The sequence below is a fragment of the Buteo buteo genome, chromosome 24 (assembly GCF_964188355.1).
Source record: "Buteo buteo chromosome 24, bButBut1.hap1.1, whole genome shotgun sequence".
NCBI lineage: Eukaryota > Metazoa > Chordata > Aves > Accipitriformes > Accipitridae > Buteo > Buteo buteo.
The window spans coordinates 18091626-18113970 of record NC_134194.1 but is presented as its reverse complement, the minus strand read 5'-3'; the positions used below and the strand labels follow the sequence as shown (position 1 = coordinate 18113970).

Here is a 22345-nt window from a genome sequence, read left to right as displayed (position 1 = left end):
TTGCAGAGGTGAGCATCAACACACAAGACAGTCACCGACTACTGCCAAATACCTGGATTCAGGTGACAACTGGAACGGTGCAGGAATGCAGACAGTTACAGGAAATTAGTTGATGAAAATATGACCAAATGAATAAATCAGGAGCCCAATTTAACTGTGTCTCTTTCCAGTTGGAACAGGGAGTTGGGGAGAGAGGCTTGAAATCCCTGCTTTGAAAAGTGAAGGTAGGAAGATTTAAACCAAATCAACCAACTGAACAACACAGAAAAGAGAACAGGGTTCTGCCACAGGCAGGTCACCGGCCTCTGCCTCAACTATCCCTCTACAGGCATCATTTAACAACTTCAAGGATGGAACAAAAAATATTATCTGGAGATAATATGAAGTGACATCTTTAGAAATGTGGAAAACTTAAAGTCTTATAGAACATAAGACAGTATCAAGGGGGAAAAGCCAGATATGTCAAAGAAATAAGGGTTCCTTGGAAAGGCAGGAAGATCAAATGCTATGTAGTATGTTTGATGAGACCATTTAACTGCACTTCCGAAAGATGGGGTTTAACTGGATAGGTACCAGTTCTCTAGAAAAATTTTTGAATGCAAAAGTAAACTGCAAACAAGACAAGCAAACAAGCAAAGTTACACAACTCAGAAAGAGTAAGCTTCAAAGAGTCTCATACACAAGATCTGAAGGAAGCTTCTTCTCTTTGCATTGATTAAGTCTCAGTCTGAATACTCTCTCCAGCTTTAAGGCAATGTAGTATTATAAAACAGATGTAGACATTATAGGAATGTCCAGGAAACATTCCATATGATAAACTGAAATATTGGGGTTGTTTACCCTAATGAGAAGACTGAACGATACTTTACAGCAACTTTCAAATTTGTTAAAAGCTGCTGTAAAGAAAAACAGAATAAATGATTCTTTATGTCCCCTGCGGGTAAAACAAGAAATAATTGGCTTAAACTGAGGCAAGGAAGATTTAGTGTGGACCTTTGGGAAAAAACCCCTTACTAGCAGTAAGGAAAGTTTAGTATTGAAATAAATGTCCACTGTGTCAGCTGAATCCCCAGTATTGGAGATGATGAATTGTAGTGACAGTTTAGGCACACATAGCAGTTTAGGCTTTGCAGCAGTGTGATTAAGAAAACTATGTACTTGCAGGCCTGTTTCCAGTCATACCAACAGCTAGTCTGAACACCTCTACATCACCTCTTAGCTATCGTAAGACTTGAAGCTGAACAGTAAGCACTCAAAATTGAAAAGTTAGTTTATTGCTCTCAGTTTACATAGTCACTGAATGTTAGGAAGTGAAAGAGACATTTTTAAAACTTCATCTGTCCTTGCCAGTGTATCAGTTTCAAAGAATAGTTTCATATTGGTTAAAAAGTGTCATTACTTTTACTTTTTTCAAGTCTGCCTCTCTATATTTTATCTGCCTCCTCATATGACAGAAATTAAACTAACATAGTGAACATTTAAATTATATTTGATTTAAATGACGTTTCTTTTAAAATTTACTATTTAATTAGAACATAATTACATATTATATACATAAGATGACATTTACTTATTATTATTTGATTATATAATTCAGAATTTTTTACAAAACTATGTTTCACTGAAAGTAGACTTTTTTCTGTTGTGTTGTACACAGATTTCATGCTTCATGTGGTGAGGGATGTGACTTTGCAAAGACTGCTACCCCCTACACAAAAATATAATACATACAACGTAGCAGGCTTTGAGAAAGTAAAAACTTACACACTCAATGTCACAAAGCCTATATCGATTTTGTCAGGTAGCCAAAGTGCTACAGCATTTTTACACTTAATACCTATTAGGTTATCAATGCTTGAGAAGTGTATGATGAGGGAAGTACTTTCTCACTGTTACAGTCTAAGGCACAAAGCTAGGAGCAAATTCTTAGAGGTAGGCACAAAGATCCCACCACTGCCCAATACATCACACATGCAACCTGCCACAAGTGAAGACACAGCTATTAATTCTGAGAATAAAACTGAATGTGGGCAGCCAAGAAGAGAAGGAGATGCTATATCAAGCTTTGGAAAGCTTTTTAGAAATACAGAAATATTTTTATTAAACTGTAGTACTTTGCAATATTCTCATTCCAAGATGGTCACCTTATGTAAGTTCAGAGAATAATCTCTTGGAGTCCAATCCAGACATCGACAAAAGCAAATAAGACATTTTAAAATACCTTCTTCTTATTAGTGTGAAATAAAAACAAGAAAGCTTATAAAGAAAAATGGGGAAAGACCAAAAAGTGAGGTGAATATTTGATTATCTTTGCTTGCAAGTTGGATAGGGAAATGCAGGTTAGGTGTTATTTCTTCATAATTTGGCTGGAGCACAAAATACTGAAAAGCAACCAGGAAAATAGTTTCAATGTGGAAAACTACAATTCCAAACAGGTTTACTGAAACAGTATGCTATTTCCAGTTCCTTCATAAAAAAAGCTGCTAGGATTCTGTTTTATTTTTCAGTGAGGTTACCAACTTGAGAAGTGAGAACAATAAGATAAAAGCACATCCTGAAGACATTTATTTTCACACACTACTTACATGTACTCAAACAACTGCATGTAGTGTTCATCCCCTCGTCCTCCTTCCACCTCATGGTCCAACTTCAAAATTATTTCATTTTCAAACTAATAAAGAAAGAAAAATTGAAACACTGAGCAGATATCCCGAGATCAAACACATTTCAATATGGCATCAAAAGAATGTCTTTGTATAGTTATATCACAGATTCCCGAGGGTTAAATGCTTGAATATATTCCAGTTGACTAAGGCACATCTGACTATCTCCAGATATCTGTTTCTTAATACAGACTGATAAAATAACCTGAGAAAACAGGCTTACAGTGCCTGTGTTATGGGTGTTCATAGGACATTTCTAATTTGAAATGCAGGATTTCAGAGTAAGTAGAATCACTTTCACCCATATAAGATATGAACAGTCCTACAGTATGCAATACCTTATTTAATTGTTATTTGTTAGGTCTGTCCAGACCCTAATTAGGAAACAGTGGCATATAAACAAACACAGCAAACAAGGTATTTTTTAGCTAAACACAATTCTTTCCCCTCTACTGTATCATTTCTTCAATTTTACTTTACAGTTACAACACCACTTCATTTGGAGCCATCAGCAGCCTTATTTCTCTACTTGAAAGGTCTAGGTAATTTCTAGGTAATATACCATTAATATACCACAGTAATATATCATTACTTCTTCAAGAAATGGAAGTACATGTTGGATTATTTTTTAACCCAGCACTTTTCAGGATCATACCTTAATTACATAAAGCCTCTTTAAAATGTTATTTTGTTACTACAATATAAATATACAACTGTAATTTGTCGTTTCAAAGCCTTTACAATACATTATACACAGGAAACTGCTTTATCATTTGGAAAGGTTTAATGCAATTTAACATCTTTAGATCAGACTTTGTAATTCGTTTGCAATGCTTTTAGCATATATTATACAGACTGCATTGAGGTCTGGGAAATTAAAACCATGGATACTATAATACATGCATATGGTTTGTTTGGGTTCTCCCCCAGCCCCTTTCCAAGCACCTTAAAGCATTAAGATTTGTATGTTCAAAAACTGTCCTCAAATAGTTGATATTTATGTATCATACTTGTAACAGAAATACAAAAGATGAGTTGGTTTTTTTTGTGGGTTTTCTTCTTCAATATAAAATGAAATTTTACCAGTGGAAAATAAGGGGGAAAAAAGTAACTTAAGTCAGTTGGAAATTTACTGGGAGAGGGTTCCAAGGAAAATATACCCCCATTAATATTGTCCACTGTAGACCCAGGCATTTTGAACCAAATTACTGGGTATACTAGCCTATTGTTGTCCTTCAGACGTGATCTGAAACAACAACAACAACAACAACAACAACAACAACAACAACAACAACAACAACAACAAAGTGTTCAAAAAATAAGGTGTTTTAAAATAACCTGATTTATCAATCTTGGAAAACAGAAAACTAATTAAAATTAATGTAATATAAAAACACTGCATGACAGAAAATAATTTAATTCAATAAGCTTAGCAGAAATAAATACTAATATTAAAATGCTGCTGGTTTTAAGATGTTAAAAAAAATCACTAAAAAGCAGCCAGCCAATTAGCATAATTTTCCCCAAACTTCAAATATTACTTTGTGAAGCAGCAGGTATCTTTTTGCACCTGCAGGCTGGAAAGTCAGCACAAATATAGTACAACACCAATGGAAATCCCCTTCAAGGCAGAGCCATTCTTTTACTAACCAGTCTCTAGTTCTAATTACAGTGGGAATACTTTTTATACTCTCTGGTTGCCTAAGTCAGTTTGCCCTTGTTTTGTGCTTAGCCTTTACTGAATGCCTTCATTGCTTCTAAGCCTCTTGCCTAGTAATTTTCTTTGATTCTTCAATCTTTAACATCTCTTTTTGGCTTGTTATATGAAACCCCTAGAATTTATAAAAGCATTCCAAGATTCATCAGCTTGATTCATAATCTAGGCTTTTAGCAATGCTGAAAGCCTGGACAAACCCTTTCACTGGCCTTCCATTTCATTTGGGTATGCCCTCTGAAAGGAAGTGTGATACATGAATCTCAAAGTCTTAGTGCAGCTATAATAATTCTTCTCAATCATCTAATTGTATCATGTTCAGATATCATCATATGAGAAAACAACCTGATATGGATTTGTAAAGAATCTGCATAGTTAGAGAATTACAAGTTTTTAATGCCAACACTTTTTAAAACTATTCTAATGTGATTGTCAATGTCCTCTTTATGCAGTCACAACACGTCTCAATCCCCTCACCCCAAGATATCTACTGAAATCTTTCAGTATCATATGAATAAATTACTCAGATGTGGCAAAATTTATATCCATATATATAAAAAATATATATTCATATATACTGAATGTTCCACGTTGTTACATACAGTGTGGTGAGGCAGCAGAAACGAAAGACGGCTTGTTCACGTTGTCTGTTCTATTGCCCTATGAATCACCTAGAGACATACTAAAAATGAAAGATTGCTGGTGCTCTGAGAGTAAGCACACACGCTAGTGAGAGAAGCATGCAGAAGAGTGCAGATAAGACATTTTGAGAAAAGCAGGAAGCATGTCTAAAAGAGGCTTTTCCAGGTGCGAAAGAAAAATTTGTGCCCTAGTAAGATCTAGCTTCAGATAAAACAAACCTTGGCATAGTATTTTCAAGAAGAGGTGGAAAAGATCTACCACAAGGTTCTAGACAAGCCATTAACACATCAAGAGGCACAGAGAAAGCATTAGAAAAGTAGATCTACACTGAAATAAAGCTCTGTTGCTCTACATCAATATAATTATTAAAAGCACTGTAAAAATGACAGAATTCGCTACTGTACTAACACAGCAAGTTTTCACATTTTTCTTTCATGCAAAATTTCACACAATTTTCAGTATATGCATAATTCTGTTTTCTCCCTGGAGTGTTTCTGTGTAAGTGAGAGCTTTGGCAGACTGGGATCCAGATCATCCCGTCAGAGAACTGGAAGCCTTTCATGGTAGAAAGAATTACTATAGTACTTTATATACAGTACTATCAGATAACTGCAATGCAAGGAATTTTTCCTTACTTAAATATATCTTCATCAAAAAGTTCAGTCCTGAGCTGAAGAAGCCAAGCCCAAGGCTATGTATAAGAAAATAGTTCCCTTAGAACACCAAGCAGGTCATGCATATCTTCAGATTAATTTTTTGGAAGGGACAATTCCTTCAGTTACAGAAAACATGATATTCTAACTGAAAACATGTTACTACATGTAGTTTCTTCAAGTAGGTCATGATTAAAACTCTCCACCCAGGAAAATTACTCAGCATTTTTCAAGAACGAAGGGCAAGCATTCCCCATTTTCCTCCAGATTATTTGATAGGCATCACTTTTGTCCTGAGCTTCAGCTAAACAGGACAAGCAATGTCAAATCTAGTCCAGAATATAAGCCAATCAAAAGATTTTGCCCCTAAAATAAAAAAGTGCAATTATGTTGAAACAGATTTATAAACTACATAATATGTAAAATTCTCTGTTTAAACATCCTTAGATCTATCCCTGAGAGCAACCAAAAAAAAAAAAAAAAACCAAACCAAAAAAAATCTACATTCTATTCAAATTTAAAGTTTTAAGATAACTCACAGATGTTGCATGCTCACTACCCATTCACTGTAGAATTTCTCAGGTTTCACCTTCACACAGCAACAAGTACAATTCCATACTGAGACGGAAGAACTAGCAGGATTACTCAACCAGTATTCATCAAAGACAGCAGGAAGCCATGCCTCCAACCCCAGATCTACTGGGTCATCCCGATGCTGCACACTGCTCTTTAGACAGAAGACTAAAGTGGGCTGTTGCTTCTTTCGAGGAGGTTTGAAACATTGTCTTGAGTGGCCTAACTTCTACACTCATCACACAAAAAGCAAAAAACTAGGTGCAGAAAATTAGGCAATACCGATAACACTCCTCTTTTCTTTCGAAGGGGCAGGGAGAAAGGAGTTTCAACCACTTCGTATTTCTCAGACCAAGTCAAAAACACAAAACCACAGCTGTAAATTTGTGAAACCAAAATTGTCTGTATGATTATAATGCAGCAGCAGACATAAACGCTTCAAACAGAAATACTTCAAACACTTCACAGGGGGTTGATGTGATACACAAGAACTTGGATACAAGTTGTGTACCCACTATACAATGGCATAGACAGGGACTTCTCCAGGTCAGCACCAGATATAGCATATTTTAAGATGACTGAGAAGGAAAGTAATGTTTATGAAAACATGAGTAACATTGTTTTAAATGGACATAGAATGGTTAAAATATTTTGCTGCCTGGATGAAGGGTAAAATTGAGAAAATACATTGCTATTTATTATCAGTGAGATGCCTACATATAAAAGGTCATTGCTGAATGTGAATTTGCAAACCTGTATAGTATGCATATGAGAAACATTAATAGCAGTATAGGACTAACTCCAGCAGAAGTGAGCAGCATGTAGTCATCCAGTATTTCAACAGAAGTTGGCAGTAAACGTTTCATCTCTGTGGTGTGCTGAATAGGCTCTACACTGCTTCTCAAAATACTTAATGACTTCAGATCTCAGAGTCTCCATTTAAGAACTATGTCCTATAATGCTTTTGGAGAAAACTGTAAGTTGTTCAGCAGAAACAACAATCCCATTTTCTGATTTGAGTAGAAGGAAAGGACTACTACGTTAGTACTGTTTCTTGATTTTTTAATTTTTTTTTAATAGGAGTGTCAAATAAAAGGGAACCCTATTTTTTCTTTAGAGGCCACAAAGAATTTTGGTTTGTTAGGAGTACCAATACTCTAATCCAGAACAATTCTTTGTCCTGTTACTTGCAGACTTGCTACTCTAATATTAGGTGTTTCTCTGTAATTAGAATACAAATTAAAGATTGCCAGTGGAACAATACATATTATACCAATACTAGAGAATAAAGAGCTGTCATTGAAATATAGATAAACAGAAAAAAAAATTACTTTGACTGATCCAGGCTGAAAAAGAAGTATAAAGGGCTCAGAATTAAATTCTATGATTAAGTAGTATATGTATCAGTGTATATATGTGTATTAGCAACATGGGTAACATAGGTACATGGCAGTTTCAGGACAAGGCAATATTAAGCAAAGCAAGCTTAAATATTAAGCAAGCTTAAATATTAAGCAAGCAATATTAAGCAAAAACATCCAATCCAGTCATTTTCTAGAGCTGAAGTCTGTGGACTTATTGCAGTAAAGACAGAAATCTGTGAATATAGTGCAAGTCAAGCACCAGTTAAAAAGCATCCACCTCTTAAATCCTTCCTAGTACTTATTCAGCAGGTAGAGAATTGATTACTTCTCTAAGAGGCAATAATTTCACAGATGCTGGATCTGAACAAAAAAACCTCTTCCTAAGCATCTTTCCTGCAGTTTCTCAACAAGCTGCAAAAAAAGTCAGTTGCTTGAACCAAAATAAATAAAAAAGCTGGCAGAAATTAGAATAAAGTTTTAATGTGTCTGTGCCAAAATTAAGCCCTGGAAAGGGTATTTCTCCTCTGACTTAAACAGTGTGCCTAACTGTCATTGGCACCAATTTGGCTTTAAAACCACCTGCTTATCTACCTAATAGATCCAAGAAATCTTCATGGTTCTGAAGACACTTCAATACCAAACCACAGAACATCTCCATTTTTTTCTCATGGATCTGTCTGAAGCACCAAGCCATACAAACTTGGTTTCTGCTAATGGGATGATCTCACATGCTTCTGAAATCTTATGCATAATAAAATTTCAAGAACTGAGAGTAAGAAATATGGGTATTTACAGCAATTATAAATCATGCGCATCAGAGGAGCTTGCTGAGAACACCTATATTCACTCATTTAGTAACCTTTTAAAGCTGTTAGCTCCGAAAGATACAAGAGTCCAATAGGTTCACTAAGAATAAACACCTATCCTCTAACCCTAACAATAGCTATGTAAGCCCAAGAATACACCATCAGTCAGCACTATTTTCTGACTCAGTCCAACAGTCAGGAAGGAAAGCAAATATAGAAAACTTCCCCAGATGGCTTCAGCGATTGGTAGAACCAATGAGAGACACTAAATTGAAAATACCACACACAAACAGAATGACTTCTTTGAACAAAAATATAAACACAGATAAAATAATCTTTCCTAAGCTAAGTTAAATCCTTAACATAGCTTGAATCCACATTTACTCCAATGATCGTTTATTTTTTTATTTTTTTTTTTTAAGTTTGGTTTGGTTTTGTTATTTTTCTAATTCTTTTCCAGGTTTTGGCCTCAGATTATCAGTTAGAACAAATAGTACTAGGCTGCGTGACAATGTGTCTTTCTTTGGGAAGCCTTCATAAAGTAAACAACCTGATCTTTCAAGGAAAGATGGGTTTTCAACATTTGGAGGATGGGATTCTTTTAATATCCCATGTCCAACTGTGGTGGGTTGACCCTGGCTGGATGCCAGGTGCCCACCAAAGCTGCTCTATTGCTGCTCTCCTCAGCTGGACAGGGGAGAGAAAACATATTGAAAGGCTCGTGGGTCGAGATAAGGGCAGGGAGAGATCACTTACCAGTTACCATCACAGGCAAAACAGACTTGACTTGGGGAAACTACTGTAATTTATTGCCAATCAAACCAGAGTAGGGTAATGAGAAATAAAACCAAATCTTAAAACACCTTCCCCCCACCCCTCCCTTCTTCCTGGGTACAGCTTCACTCCCGGATTCTCTACCTACCCCCCCAACAGCTCAGGGGGACAGGGATGGGGTTATGGTCAGTTCACCACACATTGTCTCTGCCGCTCCTTCCTCCTCAGGGGCAGGACTCCTCACACTCTTCCCCTGCTCCAGCATGGGGTCCCTCCCATGGGAGACAGTCCTTCATGAACTTCTCCAACGTGGGTCCTTCCCACGGGCTGCAGTTCTTCATGAACTGCTCCAGCATGGGTCCCCTCCATGGGCTGCAGTCCTTCAGGCACAGACTGCTCCAGCGTGGGTCCCCCACAGGGTCACAAGTCCTGCCAGAAAACCTGCTCCAGTGTGGGCTCCTCTCTGCACAGATCCACAGGTCCTGCCAGGAGCCTGCTCCAGGGTGGGCTTCCCACAGGGTCACAGCCTCCTTTGGGAACCCACCTGCTCCGGCGTGGGGTCCTCCCCGGGCTGCAGGTGGAGATCTGCTCCACCGTGGACCTCCATGGGCTGCAGGGGGACAGCCTGCCTCACCATAGTCTTCCCCACGGGCTGCAGGGAGATCTCTGCTCCGGTGCCTGGAGCATCTCCTCCCCCTCCTTCTGCACTGACTTGGGGGTCTGCAGGGCTGTTTCTCTTACATGTTCTCACTTCTCTCTTCTGACTGCACTCAGCAAGTTTTTTTTCCCCTTCTTACATACCTTATCCCAGAGGTGCTACCACCGTCGCTGATGGGCTCAGCCTTGGCCAGTGGCAGGTCCATCTTGGAGCCAGCTGGCACTGGCTCTGTTGGACATAGGCGAAACTTCCAGAAGCTTCTAGCAGCTTTTTACAGAAGCCGCCCCTGTTGCCCTCCAGCTACCAAAACCTTGCCATGCAAACCCAAATAGGCCACCAACACATAGGCAACTAGTTCCCTCTATATTTGAAGGAGAAGGGGAAATATTTGCAGGACTAATTCTATCCACAGATGCTGAATGTAAATTGGATAAATTGCCTTTCCAAGATTCTTAGCTCTCTGAGTCAATGATAGACAGAGCCTTGATGGATAAAATTAATAGATATTAATGGCTTCCTCCCTACATCTTCAATAAAAGTTAAAATTACAAGCCTATAACTTTTCTTCTGGGTGAATGAAAGTCACATGTGCAAAGTAAAGGAAGGATCGTGAAGAAAATGTCTTAGTATGCCATACATCCACATACATATTCTGCTCCATTAAATACATATGTATAGTATGTTATTCTTGAGAAAACCAGAGGGGGAATTTTGTTTACTCTGGGATTAGTTGATTTCCTAGAAATAGCTAAATAAAATAAAATTTATTTTATAAATAATTACACAGCCTTTTGAGCTGGCGCCAACACAACATGTGTGTCCACCCAGAATGGAGCACTGCCGCACAGATGTGTCAGCACAGTACCGCATCAAGTTAAGAAAAATCAATCTTTTTGGTAAAGTTTATTAAATCATGTGGGAGGGACCAGACAATCTCTAGTTCCAGTGCCGGTACAGACTCAACTAGTAAAGATGTCTCTGTGCTTTCTTCCCCTCTCTTATTAGAGAAGATTACATTGGAAAGAAATTATTTATTTTTAAAGTTCAGCAAAATTATGTTTTAACTGAATGCCAGTCTAGGCTCCTGAGTGCCTAAGGCAGTCTTGAAATACCATGTTATCATTCTTAACACTTTATACTAAAGCTTTAAGCAAATATCCTATATAATACTAAATTCCAATTTGTAAATGAAAATTGTCCACTAGCAAAACCTAGAGTTTATGTGTTTGTGTATCAAATAATTTTGCATTCCTATTAATTCTTTGCCCTTTCTAATTAAGATGGTAACAATTTTAAATAATAAAACTTAACGTGCCTTTCCTTAAAATAAATTTTTTTAAAAACTTAACAGAATTGCCAAACTTACAGATGCAAGTTTAAGAAATTTATCTTAATTACCTCATCCATAGGAAAGGAGAGAATAAAAACCACAATTCTTAACCAGTGAATGATCATAATTTCTTAAGCAGAACATTAGAATCCAATGGGACTCATCTGATCAAGATTACCTCTTATTTTTAAGCTGCAATAAAATGAACATCCTTGCTCCTCAGCACTGAAAAAATATCACCTGAAACTTATTTATATTAGTGTAAGAAGTGATTTAAGGGTCACCTAAGTGTCTGGCATCTTCCAGGCACCTAAGCTGTTGTTCTTGTTAATCGGTCAGTATGACTGATGAGTTTTCAGGATTTTTGATCTGTACAGATCTATGCATCTCTCCCAAGACATGAAGTATAAGAAAAGAGCAGGAAAACATTTTTAAGAAGGCAAATATAGGACTATTAGGACATGGAGGGAACAGATGCATAGAAGCAAAGTGGTTTTTCATCTTGGCCTTGAACCAAAAGCTTTGCACTGTGAAATACAGACCAAAATGGAAATTCCATCTGCTTGTTTGTTCCACACCTAGTTGACACAGAAATGCCCCACATGATTTAAAGTATTAAACATAGCTGGGTATATGAATGAGATATTTACATTTACTTTCCTTTGAATGCCTAAATTTATGACTTTTTGTTCCCGCTTACCATTACACAGATTGTTCTGAATTAATTATTTGTGTAACTGCAATGCCTGAATCTCCAATTTAAAATTTACTGTGAAAGGCAATGTGCAAACACAGAATAAGGTGAGTCCATGCCCAAAGTGCTTGCATAGAATGGAAAAGTCAGCTAGGAAAGAAACTGACAGATACTCACTGCCCAGGTGGACAGATTTAGATAACATTCCCAAATGTCCTATCCCACCATCCCTATTTCTATTCCATCCATCAAAAATATTTAAAACTTGTGATTTAAAAACCCTTTTCCTTTGCAAAAGCAATGTAAAAAACATTTTAGGCATGTCAGTTCTTCATAGTGGTTGTTTTTCTCACAATAACTATTAAGAAAAATTAGAGTTTCCTGAGAAATCCGATAATGTATAATTAAGTATTCACTGCTACTTCTGTCAGATATCCTGTATTAAAAATTGGAAGTTCTGGCTTGTCAATATCTGTGCCCCAGGGAAGGGGTATAATGAAAAATTTAGATTAGAAAGGACCCATAGAGGTCATTTAATTCTACCTCCTACTTCACCAAGGGCTGACTTCAATGTCATGTCTTGCCGCTCAGAACCTTTTTCAGTAAAATTCTGAAAATTTTGATAAAGATCCTGCAACCTCTCTGGGGCCCTGTTCCAGCACCTTATTGCTGCTATTGTGACTAAAGTTTTACTTAAGTCCAACTAAATCACTCTGGAGAGCCTCACTCACTTGCATAAGAGGTCTTCCTTTTATTCTTAATATTTTGGATTTTACTTTCTGTAAGCAGAAAAGGCCACACAACAAATATTTACCAGAAATAAACTGACCACATGACATTTTAATGAATTTTCATTCAGAGTATTTTTAATTACCTTTCTGAATTCTCCTGTCCTTTGATATTCACACAGCATCATGTCAAAGAATATTGGGATTGTGGCTTTTCGTAGTTCAACTTCTGGAATAAGAGTCATTTCCAAAATGGGTCCAACCATCCCCGGAATAAAGCAAATTTTATTCTGGCCTGAAACAGAAATGCAAATTGGGTATTTGAGAGCAGAGGAAAATAAGGTGGTTTTTTTACGGAAACATTTAGGACATGCAACCATTTAAAGCAGTGTTTCAAACTATCTATGTTGGCAAAGTCTTACAACTTAGTCACTCATCTCTATTCCTTCTCAAAAGCTGAAAGCACGTTAATGGATATAGTCTCATTCTAAGATGCCAGAATTCAGTGCCAGAAATAAGCATGTATGCCAGCTGAGTTGACATTTTCAGTGAACATTTCAGTTTTTCAGCTTTTGACATCTCTTTTTAAATGCTTGGAGTAATAAACCCAAGAATGCCCCAGGAGCAGGAGCACGCCACGTGTTAATGTTGCACTGTGTAACCTTTCTAGCTTATGAAGGTGAAAAAAATTACTTGCTTTCATTTCTGAATAGCATCAAACATTGCAACCAATAAAACAAACCAACCAATGCATCAAACACTGCAGTAATAGAAACACTGTCTACGCAAATCCTAAAGCCACACAAAATTATCCCATAGCATAACCGCTACATCAGCTGCCAATGAACATCCAAATCCTCAAAAAACTCAGCCAGGCCCAAGATGTTCTTCAAATGTTGCTTGTTTCTTGAGGAAGAAAAACGTGGTATGTGGAGCAGACCACCATCAAAATCCCATGACCTGCGTAAGAATGTCCATACCGCCTAAAGCTTGTAAGGAAATAAAATATTCTCATAAACAAATATGACTAGACTTGTTCCATAACTAAAAAGTAATCTGATTCTGATTTGCCTCTCACATGGGTGCCATACTAATGTAACTCTAGGCATAATTGAACTATGACTTCAACAGTTTTATGCAATATTATTTTTTCTTCCACTTATGTGGATTAAAATCATTATTAATCCTAGTTAAATCAGTAGTGTCAGTAAGATTGAAAGGAATCTTACAGCAACTGAATAACTTCCAATACCTATATTCATTAGACCTTACAGGTCTGTAACTTTTGAATACCACAGAAATTCATGTATTACATAGCTATCCATTCACCTCTAAAAATCTTCACTCTTCCAAGAAATCCTCTTACATGAGTAGAAAATAGAGAGAAACTTTTAACTAAATGATAGCAATACCTATTGCCTGACCAAGAGACCTAATCTTAAACTAAAACCCAAAAGACCTCAGCACACAACTTCAAATAAATGCATAAATAAAAATTTAAAAATGTAAAAATAAATTAAAAAGGCTTTTTGAAGACTATCCTGCCATCAGCAACTGTTATTTCCATTTTTCCATTTCAGGAATCAAGAGTAACATCTCCTCAAACCTCAGAATGACTGAATGACTGAAATGGACAAAGGAAGATAATCTGCCCGAGAGAACAAGGAAATTCAATTTGTAATTTGAAAGGCACCCTAGAGTTCACAGTATGAGATTCTTTGACATACATTCGACCATTTCAATCTTGCTGTATATGTATCCCTCAAATGTGGTTTATACTTAAGATGCCCTACTGCTTTTCAGAATGCAGATTCTTTCTTGTTAAAGCTACAGAAGGAGTCTGAAAATTATAGAAAATAAATGGAAGGGGCATTTATTATTAAGTGAGAATTATTGGATATTAGTTTGAAACATTTCTCAAGCTTTATGCCTCACTTTTTCCATTGGGTATGTAAGACAACATTACTTAAATAAAATAATAATGCATTTGGATATTAGAAAACAAACCTTTAGTCTTCAACATTACACTAGGCAAAACTGTTAAAGGCCCTTAAATTTTTATAAAGCCATTGTGTTTGCTGTTTTTAATATGGACTCTCAGATTCAGCCTGAGTAGGATGTAAACAGCAAATCTTAAATACACACAAGTGGAAAAGCTCTTCTGCAAGATTTGTTGTACTGTATAGTAAAATGAAAACCTGAAAGTTTGTTTTAAGAAACAGATGTCAATGGTTCTAGAATCAAGAGTTCATTTGAAAAGGATTAATTTCCAATTTACACCTATCAGTGTTAAAGGATGACAATGGTGTTAAACTAGAAAATTAATGACTATGCTGAAAGCAGGTTTGAGAGTTCACCAATTAATGAGCAAAAGTATCAAATCCTTTAAAATCTTGACTACATCTTTTTGATACATCAGAGTATACTGATGCATTAAAATTTTTTTTTCTACTAAAAAATACTGAAAGAAAAACATTAAGAAAAGAAAGATTGAAAGGGCTATATATCACTAGAAGGAGTATGTACAAGGTGATGAAAACATTTAAAATCTCCAGGCAAGCACTGATACGCTGGTACACCTAGGAAACTAGAAAGTTTAATAGAGATCATAAAGAAATTTCATGTCCTAAAAAAACAACTTTGTCAAAAATTTCCAAGATGAAACAAATATTCTACATAAGTTCAGTTAATAAGAAACAATCCATTTCAGTGCATTTTGAAAATCATAGTTGGCTTCCTTGTTTAATAATATTCGGTGATATTACAGCCTCTCCACAGCTTATTTTACCTTGCAACATTGCTGTGTCAGAGGTTCAAATACAGTGCAAAACTTCCTTGACCAGCTCAGGGGTGAGAGGAAAGGTAAGTAACAGAATGTGAGCACACTAAAAGGAGAAACATGGAATTACTTTTGCTTCTACAGCAGGCATTGACACCCTACTGAGGGAAGAAAATGTCCCCATTTTGAGATAATGTTTCTTTACAGTAAATATGGTATATCAGGGAGACAGGGAAGTGTGCTGCACTAAATAGTATTTATGAATAAACCAGTAGATTATATGAAAGAGTAGAGCATACAATGCACTATTCACATTATTTCTGTATGTTGAATTCTGTATGGAATAAGCTGTATGCTTATTCCATGCTCAAAGCTGAAGAGCTGTCCTTCCGTGATAACACTGACACTATCCCACTGGACATTCCATTCTGTTATAAATTTCTGAATAGTTTTGTACTCAATAACCTAATTATGGCTAAAGTTTTAATAACATGCAAAAAATACCGATACTACTGGAAAAAAATGCTCTTTTATTGCAGGCACTGAGGAGATTCCACACTATTCTTAAAATATAAGCTTCTGAAACATTGAGATTACACAAGTTTTCCTGGATGAAATGACTGCATTTTAGCTGAGTCAGAACCATAAGGACCTCAGGAAAAAGGGAAAAATGCTGTTAGCTTATGATCAGCACTCCACTGAAGTGGCACATAGGAATAAAAGACCAGAACTGGCTTGTGGTCAAAAGATCTCAAACAGACAGAATGGTTGTAAAGCCTTTTCTTCTGTCTTCTCTCTGTCACTAAACTGAAAAAATCTAGTCTTTTCATGAGTAACTGTCTGAACTTTGACATTCAGCTTGCATTTCAAAGTATAGTTGTAGGTATCATCATAATTGTCTTCACTGTATATTTCAAAAAAACTCTATAATACATATTTTCATAGAACAATACACTGTTGTTCCCTTTATTATGAACTCTCAAAGAAGCAGTAGCAGAACACGGCTGTACAATAAGTGTAAAAACATTTTGGAATTTTAACCCAAACAGATTGCAACTCTGAGCCTACTAATTTCTGGAACTGTAGATTCAGACTGAGCAGTAATCTTCTCAGGGAAAATTTTTCTGGTTCTCAATTTCAGCAAAGTAAGATTTCTGAAATCTTCTCATTTCAGCCATCTTTGAAATCTGAGAGAAGGTTGTGAGTTCTCTTAGAAATAAAAATTAGGCAGTAGTCGAACAGTATCTCATGTGAGTTCCAAGCTTAATCACAGGAGTGAAAACATATTTTAAGTTCAAATAACAGAAATATTTACAAATGCACTTCATGTGAGATATATTTCAATGAAACAAGCAATATGCTATGGATTTAGTTGCAATTAAGTTCATTTGCCTACTCACCAAGTTTGTACCACATGTCACGGATAGCAAAGCCAATTAAACGCCTCATATCTCCATATCTAGAAAAAAAAAGTATTTTTATCATTATCTTTATCATCATTTTACTACAAAATTAAAGACATAAGCTAAAGTATACATTTTTGCTTACTTGTTCTGGATTTTGTTGTATTTTGCATGGGAAAAGTTTTCTAGCTGTAGTGAATCTTGGGTAATAAAAGCCACAGCCAAATGAAAATAGTTGTTCCACAGCTGTAAATTGAATATAAGGAAATTATAAAATGTTTTGAGAAAAGCAGGAATAATATTAAACTATGCATAATGCTGAATAATTTATGAAACCAAATGATGCAAGCAATATGAGATTTTTATATTATGCAAAGATGTACATCATTGGTATTATGCAATTAGCAGAAAAGCAAGAAAGATGAATTTTAATAACCACCACTACACATTTGTTCTTAGTAACACAGCAGCTGACTAAATACTGCTAAAAAAAAGATTCATATGAGATTCATTAGCTAACAACAGTAAACCATGAACCATAGCAAGACTAGTGAAATACATTACATGCCAGTGAATCTTAACAACTTGGAGCTAAAGGCATCCAATATAATTACACTGTATCTGAAAACTACTTCAAAAGGCATCTACTGTCTTCTCTTTGGATTCTAATTCAACAATGATTTGTGTGAAATTTCAACATATTTTGTTAAGAGCTCTCTACATGAAACGAGGACAAAATACATCCCTAATTACTAATAGTACCGAGTCATGTACTTGAACTAGAAGAAAACCCCTTATATTTCCAGTGCACAACCCTTCATTTCTGAAAGCAAATTACTTGTTCTTCAGACAATCAAAACGAAGTACTTCTCTCACATGCTAGAGATGGAAAGGGAAAAAAGAACCTTCACTAGGAAACACAAATTCAAAGTAGTAAATACTATTTTCAGAGCTTCTAAGCAGTCAGCAATGACTTTAGATACGTCTTTTAAAAGCAGAGTTGCATCTAAAAATATGCATGGTAGGTATCAGTGAGACAGTAGAAAGGCAATGGTCAATGTATTCGGTGGTAATTTAAAGGACAGAAACAAAACATATAACATTATTACAGAGCTCTTAATTTTATATGGTGAAATACAACCCTATGTTGGGAATCTACACTAAATAGTCTAGAAATGTACTGCTTCATCAGAAACTTAACTGACCTCTGTCCTTTACAACCTGGAAAACTCTCTTATGCACAAATAACCAGCAAAAATAGATACCAACTCACAAAACCACACATAAAAATACAGACATTTCCTATAATAAATAAAATTCTCAAACATCCTCTATAATGCGAAGAAGATCCTACATTTAATTTATTCTTCCCTTCGAGGCCCAACTAAAGCTCTCCTTAGCAGATTTGCTTATTTAAAAGGCCTTAGGAGGGCTGTTTCTGTCTTTAAGTATTTACAGTCTGGAGACCATAGTTATCCCGGGCGCAAATACACAGACTCAAGTAGCATTTCACTGGAGAGAGTTATTAATCTGTTACATATTATACCATTCCAAGATGCTCTGGATTCACCCAAACCAATCAGAGCCTTATAAAAAACTACATTTGAATATGAGCACTAGTAGGCAGCAGGTTTTTTCCCCCCTTAATTCAAACATTTAAATTATGTTCATATCTAATTTTTGACAGTATACTAATAGTACATACTAATCCAGAGCCTTTTTCCCCAGGATAAATGTTATTTATGTTTTCCCCCTTATCAAAGATTTTAAAAGATTAATTTGACCAATTTAGAGTTTTCAGTCCCTTGAGAAGCTGTATTTATTGATGTGTAGGGAATATACTTTTCATATGTCAGTTACGCCAGACAGGGAAAATGTCTTAAATCATTCTAAATTATGGGGAGAAAAACAAAGCCTTATTACTACAGGTAATGGTCTATTTGTTCACTTAATAGATCCAAGTTCAATGCCACCTTTGTCAGAGACACACCCTAAAGACTCAATATCCTTATTTATAAAATACATTTCGTTTCGTCCTCAGAGTACCCATAATGGCTGAAAAAATATGATCCTTTGCATTCCAATAGCGTATTCAAGTTAAGGACTTGCAAGCTTTTAAGTCCCAAAACTAAGTTTAAAACCCTGTGAGGTAAAGTAGTCTCTCAGAAGTAAAAAATGGCAACAGTTGATAGAAACAGATTCTTAAAATGAAAAAAAAAAAAGAAGCTTATGAGACCTGTTTCGTTTTCTCTTAAGCCTACGATACTGTTCCAAGTTGTTTAGCATTGGAACATCCAGTTACCTAGCATGTGGTAGGGCTGAAGTGAAGTAGCACAGTGACAGGAGAAGAGCTCTTGTGCTCTGATTTGTGTGATATGCTCTGCTGCTCATTGACATGAACTCCAGTGCTGAGTTGTCAGCTAGGGACAGAGTACTGGGAGACAAAGCTAGAGCTGAGAAGTGACCCTTCTCTGTAATTAGTTATCAATTATTCATCGCGAACTCCTACGGAGAAGCAGCATCTGACAGTAACAGCACAGGCTGGCTTAATGTGTTGTAACACTTCAAAACATGGCGACTGAATTGGCTGGGCATGGTGTTAACCACACATGCTGAGAGGGCTTCAGATCTCTCAATACCCCTCTATGTAAGGGCTAAGGGAACTTAAAAGAAGAGGATCTCTCATTCCTTTTTTTTTATTTTTTATTTTTTTCCTCAGAAAACACCATGTGCCTTGCCCCTAGAAAATGTGACAGCTGCCGAATTGGAAACTGTGGAAGTAATTCAGTAAGAAACTTCTAGCCATCTCACAAAGAAGAGGAGATCTGGATGATTTTTCAGGATAACTACCAAAAGGTTAACACTGCTGCCACCTCCTTCGTACACACCTCTGAAACCAATGCTTCTTTTGCGCTAATGTGTACCTTTTAGCCTTCATTTTCTCTACAGTCATCTTTGCTCAATTCTTTTTTGATAATGTAGGAGAAACAAGTCGTCTTTGGAAGACTTTTGAATTTCTGACTAATTATTGCAGATACTAAATGTACTCTAGCATTTCATAAAACAGACAAGATGACAGTTTTGTTTAATTTTCTTTCTTGAAATATTATGGTGAAAGCAAGCTCAGCCCCTTGAGACCAGCAGACATAATACATTTCAGTTAGATACTGTGTTCATTACTTTGATTTTGTAGAAAAATGGCACTTAGAAACTTCCTGCATGTATGCATAATTGCAAACTACATGTAGTTACCACAGCTATTGAGCTAGGTTAGCTAGAAATAACCTTTTTGAACCTTTGAATAACGTTTATAAAAAATGATCCATTGATTTCCAAGATACACGACATTCTCAATATGTGATGATTTTACCTCAGTAATGTTCTCTTTCACATACTGGAATACATTTCTTTGTCACTTAAAACTAAATAATTTAAGAAACATCTATTTTTTACTATTTTTGTGAGACTTCTGAGTACAAACAATTTTAAACAAATGAATAGCAACCTGTGTTTTAAATAAACTATTTAATTGGATCAACCACAGGTACTGAAATTCAGTCACAAAGCACACACGGCTGCATCATGCAGTCTTAAAATTCTGAACCAACATTCATGAAGATTATTCTGCGCTGTCATTTAGAATATCTCACTAGAAAAATACAGGTTGCTAAACAGAGGCATAAGCAGAATGTGAAGGCTACAATTCAGAATAACTCACCAACTGATAAACATTAAAAATTAATTAAAGTAAGCATTGCATTCTGTTTAAGTGGAGTCTTGACAAATATAATTTTCAGAGTTACAACTGATTCATAAGTTCTGGAAGTTACAAACACAATATTTAGGGCTTATTCCTATAATATGCAGACTGGTTCATGACACGTGTAGTGTGTTCTTTGAGGTGGAAGAGAGAGTATTAAGCATCTCAAAGTAAAGAATTATGAAAATCCTTTGGGACCTCTGCCAAAATTTCTTTGCATTGGTTATGTACTTCAAAAGGACAGAACAAAGGTAGAAAATGTTCACGTTAATGAAAGTAAGTTTACAGAAGCTTTGAAGAAACACAGCACATTATATAAACCAACAAAAGCTTGTTTTATTCACTTTTAGTCTTTAAAGATTTTCATGGCATACTCCCATTCTCTCCTTGTTTTTGTCATATGCTTCTTACTTAATGATGTAACTTAAGAAAAATACTTCCTAATAGTTTCTACTCCACACATCTACGATTCCTGTGTTGGAAAACATCCCAAACCTCTGAAAGAAGACATTCCCAAATCCAGTAACTTTTAGTTTCATGTATGCAAAGTTTTCCAGAATTTATATCCTGTGTATTTCTTTCCATCCTGAGCAATGAGTCCAAAGAAATTTGCACATGAACATTGAAAAATCAATTACTTACTTATCATAGGTCACCCTAGGAAGACCCAGCCATATGGTGGTAGAAGGATCAAAGATGAACCTTAAACTCTGATAATTTTCAAATGCACAATATGATATATAAAAACGTAAAATTTCTAGTATTGCTAGTAAAGTTAATACAGCTAGCTAAATTTTCTAATGGTTGCATTATCTATTAACTTCTGCATCAGCCATCTCCTAGGATTTTCTGAAATGTCTATCACTATCCTACATGTATTTTTGCACAATACAGTGCGTATTTTTCCCTGTATATTTGTAATGCAGTGAAGCTTTTGATTTTGGTGTTTCTAACTGAAGATTCAAAAATAAAAAATAAGGTGCCCAACTCTGCCTGTGATGCTAAAATACATTTCATTACTGCTGAGTTATTAACAGTGCCTAGTGCATGCAAGAAAGATAGGAAAAACATGAAAAATAAGCATTTTCTTTTAAATCAGGCTGATGTTATAATGGAATGTGGACTATGCCTTTTATAATAAAGTTCTGTAGCAGGAATATAGATGGTTAATATGAAATTATAACTGCTATAACAGTACAGATTTAGAAATATAATCCTTTCTAATGCCCTGTAAAAATACTGCTAACAGAGGGGAAGGAACAGGAATCAATAGCACTGTATTTTCCAGAATAGAAACTCTATGGTAGCTGTGCCTGACCACATCAAAATGGTTTCTATTTGTTCACTCTTCCCCGTCCCTAATATGTCAAAAGCTGCCATCTCCAATCAGAAACATTATAAAAGGAGTGTTGCACAAAAAAAGTCATTTCAATGAATTAAGTGGTGTTAAGGGTGGAAATGGATGCTGACTGCATTATACTGCTGTTGTGTTCAGTCACTGAACGGAAATACTTACTAGGCAGAGCAAGATTTCTAAAACCAAAGCTGATGGACCCATGAGTTGACAGTGACAAGAGACTGAAAATACTCTGTTTTCCTAGACAAAGGTAACACCTAGCTAATGACATCAGCTACTAACAAACAAAAAAATGTCATACGAGGTCTAAATAGGTTCTATAAAGGTAAACATGCACATTGGAAAATTTAATCGACATTTTGAAGTGAACCATTAAACATTGATATCTTCATTTTTCTGCTGATGAAAGACTGGCTTGTGGTTCATTCAAACTAAATAAAATTAGGA

At 35.9% G+C, this 22345-nt stretch overlaps 1 protein-coding gene across 1 annotated transcript in view; it reads right to left on the bottom strand.

The window, feature by feature from the left end:
• DOCK2 (dedicator of cytokinesis 2) overlaps positions 1-22345 on the bottom strand; it is a 213919-nt gene that overhangs the window by 35190 nt on the left and 156384 nt on the right. The window contains exons 31-34 of the mRNA XM_075056525.1: positions 16927-17027; positions 16779-16837; positions 12746-12894; positions 2586-2671 (exon numbers count right to left, since the gene is read on the bottom strand). Coding sequence (XP_074912626.1) covers positions 2586-2671; positions 12746-12894; positions 16779-16837; positions 16927-17027 — 395 coding nt within the window. The remainder of the gene's footprint in view (positions 1-2585; positions 2672-12745; positions 12895-16778; positions 16838-16926; positions 17028-22345) is intronic.